The following is a 13,672-nucleotide window of genomic DNA, read 5'->3' as shown; positions in this document are numbered from 1 at the left end:
CAGCTAAATATACTGAATGGGCAAAAACTGGAAAAATTCCCTTTGAAAACTGGCACAAGACAGGGATGCCCTCTCTCACCACTCCTATTCAACATAGTGTTGGAAGTTCTGGCTAGGGCAATCAGGCAAGAGAAAGAAATCAAGGGTATCCAGTTAGGAAAAGAAGAAGTCAAATTGTCCCTGTTTGCAGATGACATGATTATCTATTTAGAAAACCCCATTGTCTCAGCCAAAATCTCCTTAAGCTGATAAGCAACTTCAGCAAAGTCTCAGGATACAAATAATGTGCAAAAATCACAAGCATTCTTATACACCAGTAGCAGACAAACAGAGAGCCAAATCATGAATGAACTTCCATTCACAATTGCTTCAAAGAGAATAAAATAACTAGGAATCCAACTTACAAGGGATGTAAAGGACCTCTTCAAGGAGAACTACAAACCACTGCTCAGTGAAATCAAAGAGGACACAAACAAATGGAAGAACATACCATGCTCATGGATAGGAAGAATCAATATCGTGAAAATGGCCATACTGCCCAAGGTGATTTATAGATTCAATGCCATCCCCATCAAGCTACCAATGACTTTCTTCACAGAATTGGAAAAAACGGCTTTAAAGTTCATATGGAACCAAAAAAGAGCCCGCATTGCCAAGACAATCCTAAGTCAAAAGAACAAAGCTGGAGGCATCACGCTACCTGACTTCAAACTATACTACAAGGCTACAGTAACCAAAACAGCATGGTACTGGTACCAAAACAGAGATATAGACCAATGGAACAGAACAGAGTCCTCAGAAATAATACCACACATCTACAGCCATCTGATCTTTGACAAACCTGAGAGGAACAAGAAATGGGGAAAGGATTCCCTATTTAATAAACGGTGCTGGGAAAATTGGCTAGCCATAAGTAGAAAGCTGAAACTGGATCCTTTCCTTACTCCTTATACGAAAATAATTCAAGATGGATTAGAGACTTAAATGTTAGACCTAATACCATAAAAACCCTAGAAGAAACCTAGGTAGTACCATTCAGGACATAGGCATGGGCAAGGACTTCATGTCTAAAACACCAAAAGCAACGGCAGCAAAAGCCAAAATTGACAAATGGATCAAATTAAACTAAAGAGCTTCTGCACAGCAAAAGAAACTACCATCAGAGTGATCAGGCGACCTACAGAATGGGAGAAAATTTTTGCAATCTACTCATCTGACAAAGGGCTGATATCCAGAACCTACAAAGAACTCAAACAAATTTACAAGAAAAAAACAAACAATCCCATCAAAAAGTGGGCAAAGGATATGAACAGACATTTCTCAAAAGAAGACATTCATACAGCCAACAGACACATGAAAAAATGCTCATCATCACTGGCCATCAGAGAAATGCAAATCAAAACCACAATGAGATACCATCTCACACCAGTTAGAACGGCAATCATTAAAAAGTCAGGAAACAACAGGTGCTGGAGAGGATGTGGAGAAATAGGAATACTTGTACACTGTTGGTGGGATTGTAAACTAGTTCAACCATTATGGAAAACAGTATGGCGATTCCTCAAGGATCTAGAACTAGATGTACCATATGACCCAGCCATCCCACTACTGGGTATATACTGAAAGAATTATAAATCATACTGCTATAAAGACACATGCACACGTATGTTTATTGAAGCACTATTCACAATAGCAAAGACTTGGAATCAACCCAAATGTCCATCTGTGACAGACTGGATTAAGAAAATGTGGCACATATATACCATGGAATATTATGCAGCCATAAAAAAGGATGAGTTTGCATCCTTTGTAGGGACATGGATGCAGCTGGAAACCATCATTCTTAGCAAACTATCACAAGAACAGAAAACCAAACACCACATGTTCTCACTCATAGGTGGGAACTGAACAATGAGATCACTTGGACTCGGGAAGGGGAACATCACACATCGGGGCCTATCATGGGGAGGGGGGAGGGGGGAGGGATTGCATTGGGAGTTATACCTGATATAAATGACGAATTGATGGGTGCTGACGAGATGATGGGTGCAGCACACCAACATGGCACAAGTATACATATGTAACAAACCTGCACGTTATGCACATGTACCCTAGAACTTAAAGTATAATAATTAAAAAAAAAAAAAAAAGGGAGGTGTGCCCAAGTCATCACAAATAAATCATCAGGCAGCAGCAGCTAGATTGAGTGGTCCTTAATTTGGGGGAAGATTCTTCCATCTGTTTTAAAGAAAAATATATCTGAATCTGTATATCCATGTGATGATGTTTGGTGCATATTCTTCGCGATTCTTTTGGACCTCAGAGAGTATTTCTCTTTAATACTATAATAATCTTTCAGATTTAGAAGAAGAGGATAAACACTGAAAAAAAAAAAAAAAGCCAATTCAAAGATTATCCTTTTTCTTACAGGGAGGGAGAAAAAAGGCAAATTTGGAAACATGAAAACAAACAAATAAATAAGGCAAACTGAAAGAATTCTCATGGAGGATGTCAAGAGCAACAGTAATAATAGTATTATCACATTTTGCAACACTCAGTTCCTGGCAGGTAGCTTTCCTCATCTATTCTTACCACTAGCCAGGGCGGAGGGAGAAGCCAGGCAGATAAAATGAGAATTGAGTAACAATGCAAGTAAGTGATTTGATCAAGGTCCCAGAGGCAGCAAGCAGCTTTGGAAACTGTCTGGTCCCAGAGCCCTGGCATTTGGCCTCTGGAGACTCCCCAACCGCCAGTCACGCCTTGTCCTTGCAGGTGCAGCCCCAGAAAGTTGCAGCCCCCGCATGGGCTCTGTGAGCCTATACAGACAGTGGGTTTGTGTGACAGCACAATTCCTTGCCCTGGGAGAAGGCCTGGCCCACGCACAGACAGCTGGAAGTCACTTCGACCCCCGATGACACCGTTCAAAGCCTCCTCTGTTTGGCTTTTTGATTCCTGATTGACATTCGCTGGCGAGGAGAGATAAATGCGGGCTGAGGACAATGTTGATCCGCTCGGACTATTCTCAGGGAAAGACTTTTCAGAATAACAAACAAAATAAAACAAAAACCCAAAAACATTGGTGTGCTTAAGGGACTGAATAGAGCCCAAGAGGTCCAGGGACGCAGGGCCAGGCCTTTCAAGGGGCTGGCAAGTCCATTGAGGAGTTAATTGTTTGGGTGTACAATGAGTTTATTCTGGCCACATACAAAGAGCTTTCTCTTCCAGGTCCTTCAAAAGCAAATGTCTAAAAGGGGCCAGAGGAGGAATCTGTATTAATGGCATCTCTTGGGGTCTCTGAGACTGAGAAGCCTTGGAGAATGAGGAAAAAAGAAACCACTTCCCCCATCCTGAGATGTGGAAGGACTCTTTAACAATCCCAAGTCCCCTTCAATTCTTGGGCTCTCCCCAAACCATGTCCATCACTGGTGACCCTCCCTCATATTCTTTCAGACTGCCATTGTCCATCTTTGAAAAATACATGGCCGGGGGCGGTGGCTCAAGCCTGTAATCCCAGCACTTTGGGAGGCCGAGACGGGAGGATCACAAGGTCAGGAGATCGAGACCATCCCGGCTAACCTGGTGAAACCCCGTCTCTACTAAAAAATACAAAAAACTAGCTGGGCGACGTGGCGGGCGCCTGTAGTCCCAGCTACTCGGGAGGCTGAGGCAGGAGAATGGCGTAAACCCGGGAGACGGAGCTTGCAGTGAGCTGAAATCCGGCCACTGCACTCCAGCCTGGGCGACAGAGCGAGACTCCCTCTCAAAAAAAAAAAAAGAACAAAAAAAAAAAAAAAAAGAAAAATACATGGAGATAAACTTCAGCTTGGTAGAAGTGCTGGAAGGTTCTTGCTTTGAAGGGACCACATTTATGCCAGAGCCACCATCCCTCTCCACATGTGAGTCTGAGGCTCAGTGTGGAAGTGGAGACGACTCATTCTGGGCATCGTAAGGAGACAACCGTATCTGTTTGCAAAAGTCCCTCAAGAGCCTGCCCTGAATCAGACCCGGAGGAGGATGGAATGCTAGGCCACCTCAACATTTCCTGAGATGCATGCGCCATGACCAGCGAGGCTCAGAAATGGATGGTGAACTTTCCTGATTCTGATCTGTAAGAGCAGAAGTGGTCGGGCATGTCAGGTTCTTTCCAAAGCAGGAGGTCAGTGTTTTATATTCCATGTACCTACCTGCATGTTCCCTCCCAAAAGAAGTGAAAACAAGCTGAAAGCTGCCTTTTTGCAGGCAGTTCCCACATCCTTGAGCTCTATAGTCCCCTGAATAAGAGCAAAAACAGAAGGCTGGGGAAAAGGCAAACCAGGGATGGAAGAGGAAGAGGAAGCACCGGCAGCAGAGGAGTCTGATCAGGGCTGGGTTCACACAGAAGACTCGGCTAACGTTTTTTTAACTTTTTATTTTTAAATGATTATAGATTCACAAGAAGTTGCAAAGATAATACAGAGAGGTCCTGTGTACCCCTCGCCCAGTTTTCCCCAATGGTAATAGCTTTACAGTTAACATGATGATATGGGTAAGCCCTTTAATTATCTACGTGGCATAATTAGTACAAAATCAAAATCAGGACACTGATATTTGTATAATCCATGGGCCTCACTCAGATTCTACCAGTTTTAAATGTACTCATTTGTGTGTATTGTTCTCTGCAATTGTATCCATGTGTAGACTCGGGTAACCACCACCACCATCAGCCTAGAACTATTCCATCAGCACAAAGATCTCCTTTGTGCCACCTTTACTGTTACGCTTTCCCTCCTCCACCCCATTCCTCACACCTGGCAACCACTAATCTGCTCTCCATCTCTATAATGCTGCCATTTCTAGACTGTTATATAAATGGAATCATGCAATATATGACCTTTTGAAACGGGCTTTTTTCATGTGCATCATGCCCTTGAGATCCATTCAAGTTGTGGTTGCATATATCAACAATTCATTCCTTTTTATTGATGAGTATTTTTCCATGGTATAGATGGATAGGGGATCCCACCTTACTCACAGCAGTTACCTTGCAAGACCCCCAGTGGATGCCTTCAACTGTGGATAGTACCGAACCCTACACATTCTGTTTCTTCCCCTACATACTTATGATAAAGATTTATTTGTAAATTAGGCACAGTATAGATAAACAATAACATAATACAACAGAACAATTATAACAACATACTTTCATAAGTTACATGAATACTGTCTCTCACTCAGGATATCTGATTGTATTGTACTCATCCTTCTTCATTTTGCAATCTATCCACTTGGTAACAGAGCCAGCCCCAAGTGACAGGGATGGTACACAGCATGGGTATGTTGGACAAAGTCATGATTCATACCCCAGGTGGGAGGGAGCAGGACACTGCGAGATTGCATCACACTATTCAGAACAGCTCACAACTTAAAACTTACAAATTGTTGATTTCTGACATTTTCCATTGAATATTTTCAGCCCATGATTGGCCACGGGCAGGGCAGTACGACTGTGCCACAGTTTGTTTCACCCACTGAAGGACATTTGGGTTTTTTTTTTTTTTCTACTTTCTGCTATTACAGATAAAGTCGCTTCTTGTTCGTGTGTAGGTTTTCTTGTGTGGCCATACATTTTCATTTCTCTGGAATAAATGCTCAGGAGTGCAACTGCTGGATTATATGGTAAATGTATGTTTAGTTATTTTTCAGAAACTTCCAAAGTATTTTTGCAGTGTGGCTATACCATGTTACATTCTTGCCAGTGATGTATGAAAGGTCCAGTTTCTCGGCAGCCTCACTATCATTTGGTGTTGGCACTACTTTTTCTTTCAGCTGTCCTAATAGATATGTAGTGACATCCTGCCATGGACTTATTTTGCATTTCCTGTGGCTAATGATGCTGAGCCTCTTCTTGTGTGTGTATCTGCCCTCTGTTTGTCTGCCTTGGTGAAATGTCTATTTGTGCATTTGGCCAATTTTTACTTTTTCTTTTTGAGACAGGGTCTCACTCTGTCACCAAGGCTGAAGGGATGATCTCGCTCGCTGCAACCTCCACCTCCTGGGTTCCAGTGATTCTTCTGTCTCAGCCTGCTGAGTAGCTGGGATTACAGGCGCATTCCACCATGCCTGGCTAATTTTTTGTTTTGTTTGTTTGTTTGTTTGAGACGGAGTCTCACTCTGTTGTCCAGGCTGGAGTGCCGTGGCGCGATCTTGGCTCACTGCAACCTCCACCCCCTGGGTTCAAGCGATTCTCCTGCCTTGGCCTCCTGAGTAGCTGGGATTACAGGCACGTGCCACCATGCCTAGCTAATTTTTGTGTGTGTGTTTGTTTGTTTGTTTTTTTAGTAGAGATAGGGTTTCACCATGTTGAGTAGGCTGGTCTTAAACTCCTGGCCTCAAGTGACTCGTCCACCTTAGCCTCCCGAAGTGCTGGGATTACAGGTGTGAGCCACCATGCCAGGCCACCATTTTCTAATTAAACTGTTTTTTAACTGCTGAGCTTTAAGAGTTGTTTATATATTCTAGACATGAGTCCTATGTTAGATAAACGGTTTGTAAATATTTTTTCCCAGGCTGTAGTTTTTTTTTTGTTGGTGTTCTTGTTAATTATCTAACAGCACTTTTTGCAGAGCAAATTTTAAAGTTCAATTTATATACACTATTTTATCATGCTTCTGGTGGTGAAGATTTTCTCTTGTTTTTTCTAAAAGTTTTAATAGCTTCACATTTTACATTTAAATTGGTGATCCATTTTGAATTAATTTTCGTATCAGGCCTGAGGTTTAGGTTGAGGCTTTGGGGCTGATTTGTTGATTTCATTTGTTTGGTGGATGTCCAACTGCTACAGCACCGTTTGTTTGTGGGTCTGTTTCCGGGTCCTCTATTCTGTTTCCTTGATTTATGCCTCTGTTCCTCCACAAATACCACACTATCTTTAGAACTCTAGCTTTATTCATCTTAAAATCAGGTAAAATGATTCCTCCCACTTTATTTTTCTTTTTAAAAATTGTTTCAGCTATTCTAGTTCCATTGCCTTTCCAAAGAAACTTGAGAATAAACAGCCCTTGAAACTCACATGTTTCTGTAAGCACAGGATCACTGCAATGGAACCTGAGAGCGACAGACAGTCCCTCGGCCTTTACCACACGCACTCTGTGGCCCTCTGAGCTGGAGACCAGGGGTCAGAAGCAGGCCCAAGGCCTGTCCACCTGTGTGCCCATATCCCTGCCTCTCTGCAAGCTGCTGTGCCACACTGGAACTTAGGCAGGGAGCAGGGAGCAAACGAACATATTCTCATTGGCCTGACAAGCTCTGAGCCCTCTCACCTGGACTTCAGAGGCCCCACAAAGGCACTAGTCAGAGGGCTCAGGAACCTGGCAGAGGGCTTTGCTCAGCTCAGGCCACCCCCTCCAAGGGGCTTTCCTTAGAGGCTCTGGCTACAGGAGCTACCGCACAGGGCTGTTTGGAGGGGCCACCTGCCTTCCCTCCCCTGCAGAGGTGGCAACTTCCCCGAGCTTAGAGAAGCCTGGTGCTCCCCTGGGAGGATTTTCCTACACCTGAAGATGAATAACCTCCATCATAAAAGGCTAAGAACCATTAGAATGAGAGCTCCAGGAGGTGAGGCCTGGACTCGTACTGTTATACGCATCCCTGGGTCCTTAGTGACGATAACAAGCCTGACATTTAGTAAATTCTCCATAAATATTTGCTGAGTAAGAGCACCAAGCATAAAATATCAATGGTTACTAATACCACCAGGGATTCAAATGAATCTATGTCTAAGAGGCTTTTTCCAGATCCCTAAATCTTATTTTCTCTCAATCCTTGGAGATGAGGATATGGCAGGAAATCAAACTCTCAGTCTAGTGCTGTTCATGCATAAACTTTTCTTCAGAGACCCTGGAATATGGGCCAAAATTGGAGGGGGTTGAGTAGCTGGAGCCAAGCTGGCGGAGCAGTTAGTGGGAAGGAGGGAGACATGGTACATGTGTGAGCACGCAAGCACACCCCTTCTGAAACTGACCTCTGCGAAGCTGGTATATGAACATTCCAGGCTTGGTGGAGGCAGCTCAGAGAACCAGAAAGCAAAAGAGCTGCCTCTCTCTGGCTTGGAGCTGCTCAGGCGCAGTTCTGTTTCAGTAGGCAAAGAATCAGAGTGAATCCTTCTCCAGGAAAAGCCATGTGAGCAGAAGCCAACAGCATGGAGGTCGTCAGCTGCCCATCTCCATCCAAACCCAGCCCAGCCCAGCCCATCTAATGGCAATGCTAAGAGATCAGCTACAGATTCAGCCTCCCACACCCCCGTGGGTGCTAGGGGAAGAGAAAAAAGAGGTAGTAGGGAAGAGATTTAAGTCACGTGAGCAGGAGTGATGTTTCACATGTGGAATGTCCCTCGACAGCCAGCCCAACACAGCTCTGCCAGGCTCAGGGCAGTGAAGCTCCCCTCCTTCAGGTGTGCTAACACCTCATGAGGGCTGAGGCTGGGGGCCACCCAGTGCCCTGTGTCTGGGATGTTTGCCAGCCATTGTCCCTGTCCTAAGCCTGCCCCTCAGAGCTGCTCCATCCATTGCTTGAGTGACAAGTTCTCCAAGTTGGCAACAACCTGTAGACCCAGCTCCAAAAATAGAGACACAGACAGGGACCTTGGAGAAATAAATATGACTCACTTTTTACTTGGAGCATATACTATGGAACAGCCAGTGGGAGATTTTCTTTTTAAGCTCTGCAAATTAAAGGTGGGTTGGATTTTTGAAGTTCTGCCCCTCTCCAAGACTAGCTTGACAAATACAGAAGCCCATGCAGAAAAGTTTAGCAGAGTTTATTAGTATTTTTATTTTTCTCTTACTTTCCTTAAACAACTAACTCCCAGACTTCTTAGGCGAAAAATGCAAACTGCAGAAAATTCCTAGTGACCCTAAATTTTCACTTGCCATTTATCACAGCATCACCCTATGGCCTCTGATGTTTTGGGCACTCAGAAGTCAAAAGCTCGCAGAGAACTGCCAGAAATCATTTCACAAGTGCTTTTCCATATCCTTTCATTTAATCACTCTTCATCACTGCCCCCCTTCATCCCACCAGAGGCTAAGAACTTCCTTCCCTCCTTGCACTTCACAAGCAATGAAGAGCAGGGCCAGCCCCTGAACCTGTGTTCAGTTATCCTGGAAGCTCCTCAAATTACCTATGGTAATTAGCATTGAGACCCCAAAAAGAGTCCCATCAGAAAAATCCACAGGCCTTGGTACAGCCAGGTAAAGCTGCTGCAGGATAAGTTTTTGATCTCTGAAACCATTCTGCTTCCTATCTACTTTCCTTTGGATGACTCCAATGAAAACCAAAACTTTACCTCTGTCTCTACTTCTTCAGCCTTCAACTGTTTTAGCAGCGCATTTTCAGAACTAAAGGGGCTGTTTGGGGCCCTCTTCCTCTCTTCTGATATTCCTCTGTAGCATCCATAAAACACATGTGAATGCACGTGTGCACCGTCCCCCCCTCCCACACACACACACACATACGTCTCTCTCTAAGGGCCAGGACCAAAGGATAGAAGGGGAGGGGGCAGCCAGGATGGGATTGCCCCAGATCAATGGATATTTGAAACTGAAACACATGGTCCAGGACCTACACTGCACGTGTTAATTACCACACATGTGCCCATAAAGGAGTCCGTTAAACACAAGGGGCCCAAAGAACAGAGTGAGGAAAGGACATTCCAAGGGATTAAGTAAATAGTCTGAAGTTTTGACCCTCCTCCCCTCCTGGAGCACGTGCATCTGGGTAAGACAACAGTGCCTCCCCCTCCTTCTCCCACTTCTTCCCTGGGGCCCCACACCTGTGGATCCAGGAGCCACAGCCACCCAGGCCTCCTGTCTCGGACCAAATGGCTGTGACCTGTTACAGCCCAGCCTCTCTCCCTCCTCCCTTCCTTCTGCTATCTCTCTGGGCCTCCTCCCCCAGCCTCCTTCTGCTCTGCCTTTCTCCTCCTCTCCTTCAGAGAACTAATTCCTGGCTGGTGACCAGACTCTCCGTGGTCACACAATACATCTTTTCATTCCTTCCATTCTGGGAGGGACAGCCGATCCCTCCCAGCCCGGTCAGTGGAGGATATTTAAAAAGGCAAGAAGCTAGGGAAAGAGAAGGCTGGGTCCCGTCCTTGCCCTGCCGTCCCCTACCACTCACACCTCCAGACCTCTGCCCTACCTCTTTTCTGGCCATACCCCTCACCCTGCACAAGGGTGCAGACCCAGCACCTCTTTGCAGCAGGCCTCAGGGAAATAGATGCCTCCTAGGAGAACCCGTGTGTGGGCACAAGTTCAGACAAGGGGCCTTTGTGTCTTCCCACCTGCTGCCTTCCAGAGCACATTCCATTCTTAAGTGGCAGCTGAAAGAGGAACCTTGGCTGATCCACACAGGATATTACTAATGCCCTCTCGCACCCTGTCCCCATTCAAACCCCAGCTTCCTGGACAGGTGTGGCTTCAGGTGTGGCGTCCTACAGGTGGCCCGAACCTGCTCTTCACTGCACTGCCCACAGGAGACAAAGAGAAGAGGATCCAACACCTAATCGGATCTTTCAAAGTACAGGGAAAGAGAGGCCACTAAATAGAATTTAAGACTCCAGGGGAGAATGAGTCCTAGCATTCCCCACCAGGGCCTTGTCCTGACCTTTGCACCAAAGAGGAAGCCTCTGCAGAGCCACCTTGGAGAAAGGGACCCATCCAGGGCAAGGGAGTAAAGAGCTGGGAACTGAGAACAGCTTATCCCTCTGAGATAAAGGCTTCAGATTCTATCCCCCATTTCCTGCATCACCCCTGGAGGAATCAGGCTCCTCTACCCTCTTTTGGCTCTGGAAGCTGACCCTAGAGCTAAAAAGGAACAAAGGGTGCTCACTGCTCGACTGTAAAAGGGAACAAAGGGTGCTCACTGTTGACTGTAAACTGACATCCCCAGCCCCCACCCTCCCCGCCGCCTCTTCTAGCTGGACCAGTGAGAGCCTGAGATGACCATGGGTCTGTCTCTCATTGTTGTCCACAGGGTGCAAAGCCACATCCCCCTGGAAAGCACTTCTCTGTCCAGTTTGAGAACCAGAATCCCATGGCTGGAAGTTGTTTAGTGTGTGTGCACTTTATTCAGCATCATATACTCAGCTCCTTTAGGAGGAGGGGAATCTGGGTGGTCAGTTTGGCATGATTGCCAATTTTTCTTTCCTACCACCAGGACCTCATGCCCAGGAATAAAGGTGATGTTCCTGAAGATTCCCATTACAACAAGCAAAACTAAAAGCAATGCATGCCTGTAGTCCCAGCGACCTGGGAGGCTGAGGTGGGAGGATTGCTTGAGCCCAGGAGTTCGAGGCAAGCCTAGGCAACATAGTGAGATCTTGTCTTTAAAATACCAAAATTAAAAATGCTATGCTAGAAACACACACACACACACACACACACACACACACACACACATATGCAACAGAACACCTGAAGGCATCTTCCTTTTCCAATCCCAGTAAACACACACTACTCACAGCATTGGTGATTTCAGGTCTTTGTAGATTCTCTCCCCACTTCCCCACCTAGGAGGGAACCACCAACACTTATGGCAGTCTCCTCATGCCCTGGGAAGGACCTAAAGAAGCACTTCTCCCCTTTTCCAACCACTTTCTCATTTCTGCCCAGGGGCCCATTGGTCCCTGTTTTCTGGTGGGTGGTGGTATCACCTGTTCCACTTCCACATCTTCTTGGAGCACCTGCATTTGGGGGCAGCAGGTTCTCCAGATTCTTATCTCCTGCATTCAGAGTGGGTGACTTCTCCCCTTCTTCCTATCCCATGGCATAAGCACTGGAGGCAGGGCTCAGGGCTTTACCTTGGTCTCCCTGCAATTGTGTGTGCGCAGGACAAGCCTGTGAACTTCACAATGACCCTCAGCAAGGCCAAGGCTCCACATGGGCCCTGATGAGCATGTAGTTTCCAAGGCCTAGATGCAGGTGGGAAGGCTCAAACTCGGCCTGAGATGGGAGTCCTGGAAAGGCGGCACACAAGATGAAATGCACACCTGCTTTCCATTCAACTACCAGCTCTGCACGTATGCTGTCCTGGAGGTCAGTGGCAGTGACTCTTAAGCCTCCAACTGTCTTCCATCCTAAAAACTATGATCAGCATATTCCAGGGACCTATTGCTCATATTGGCTGGTCTAATAAACAGCCCTCAGACAGATACCAGCTATGTAACTTGTGGGGCCCAGTGTAAAGTAAAAATGCAGGGCCCCTCCTTCAAAAAGCAGGGAAAAGTGCCATTCAAGGCACTAAAATACAAAGCTTTGTCTTTTATTCCATAGTCTCTCTCTCTTACCTTGTCATGGTGTTATTTTAATTTGCTACTTAGTATTGTCCTAGATAAAGAAAAATTAAAATTTTAAGCATGCTGTGGAAGACACATAGTACACCTCACAAAAGCTTTGTGCTAATGGGGTGACAAGGTTCAGCAGACACTCATATGATGTGTCTCTCCTCCACTCACTTGCGTGTTCACTGTCCCATGGAACTCAAAGACAGAATTATTCAGAATTTCAGGATAACAACTGCACAGGTCGCACACCCGCAAAGCCAGCCTCACCCTAGTGAAGAGAATCTGGATGTGCTGGGACAATTATGAAGGAGGATTAGTGAAGGGGGAAAAATGCCCAAATGTGCTTACACAACAAGAGAGTCAAGGGCAGACTTGGGCACCCTACCTTCCTCATCCTCTCTGGTTTAACGCTGGCTACACTGGTAGTTGATTGACTGAGCTCCCCACGGAACCAAGACTCCCAGGGCTCACATTCTAAAGGTCCTTCTCAGCTTTGGGCTCTATACTCACTGACCTCCCTCGGGAATTCTGGGAGCTTGGTGTCCATCACTGTATGAGCCTTACTTACCTTAGGTGCTTCAGAGAGGAAACATGGAATAAGAATGGAGAAGATGTTCTGCAGGACACATTAGGCTTTCACCCCAGGCTCCTTCTATCTCATCTAAGAAATCCTGCTTGGACCATCTTTGGAAGCAAACATTTAGATAAAGCATAAAACTCCACTCACCTTTCCTTCCTGAGTTACCCTGGCTTAAGGGCTTGTCGGTGACTGAACCTTGGGTGAGAAGGGAAACAAAAACATAGCCACTCAGAATGCATTGCGGTTGGTTTCTTTCAAAGAGTTGGCAAAACCTGATATTATGAGTATATGGTCATGTATATATGTATTGTATACACATCTAAGGATATTATACACAATGTCAGTACACATACACATGTTGAGTGGGGTTTGTTTAACATCAATGTCACTGATAACCCAGCACTGTTGAGATGAACTATGATTTCTAGGTTCCCTGGTAACAGTCTTGACCACATTTTTACAAAAGTCCACACTCATATAACTCTCCCGTTGAACATTCCAATATCTGCCCCTCACGTTTACACCCCCATCTCCCCAGCTTCTCACCAGTTCCATGTTCGGAGCCATATTCAGTCAGCAAGGCCAACTGAAAAGAAACTCCCTTTTACTGCAAAGGCAATGATTGACATCCCTTGCTGGTTAGGACAGGAAATCAGCGATTTTCCATCTGCATTAAGTAGAAAATTGTTGGCCCAATTGTACTGAATGGGCCAAAACAGTCTAAGGCATGGAAACAATTTTCTAGACACAGCCTGTTCCTCCAGGAGCGGGCAGCA

The 13,672-nt window shown here is 45.6% G+C and overlaps 1 protein-coding gene across 1 annotated transcript in view; it reads right to left on the bottom strand.

Annotated features, from left to right (window-relative positions):
• SMOC1 (SPARC related modular calcium binding 1) overlaps positions 1 to 13,672 on the bottom strand; it is a 109,007-nt gene that overhangs the window by 48,092 nt on the left and 47,243 nt on the right. Inside the window, exon 14 of the mRNA XM_033190827.1 lies at positions 13,044 to 13,091. Within this exon, the coding sequence (XP_033046718.1) occupies positions 13,044 to 13,091 (48 nt within the window). The remainder of the gene's footprint in view (positions 1 to 13,043; positions 13,092 to 13,672) is intronic.

The sequence above is a fragment of the Trachypithecus francoisi genome, unplaced genomic scaffold (genome assembly GCF_009764315.1).
Source record: "Trachypithecus francoisi isolate TF-2019V2 unplaced genomic scaffold, Tfra_2.0 Lachesis_group3, whole genome shotgun sequence".
NCBI lineage: Eukaryota > Metazoa > Chordata > Mammalia > Primates > Cercopithecidae > Trachypithecus > Trachypithecus francoisi.
Note: the sequence above shows the minus strand (reverse complement) of the source record. Positions and strands in the feature narration are given on the sequence as shown.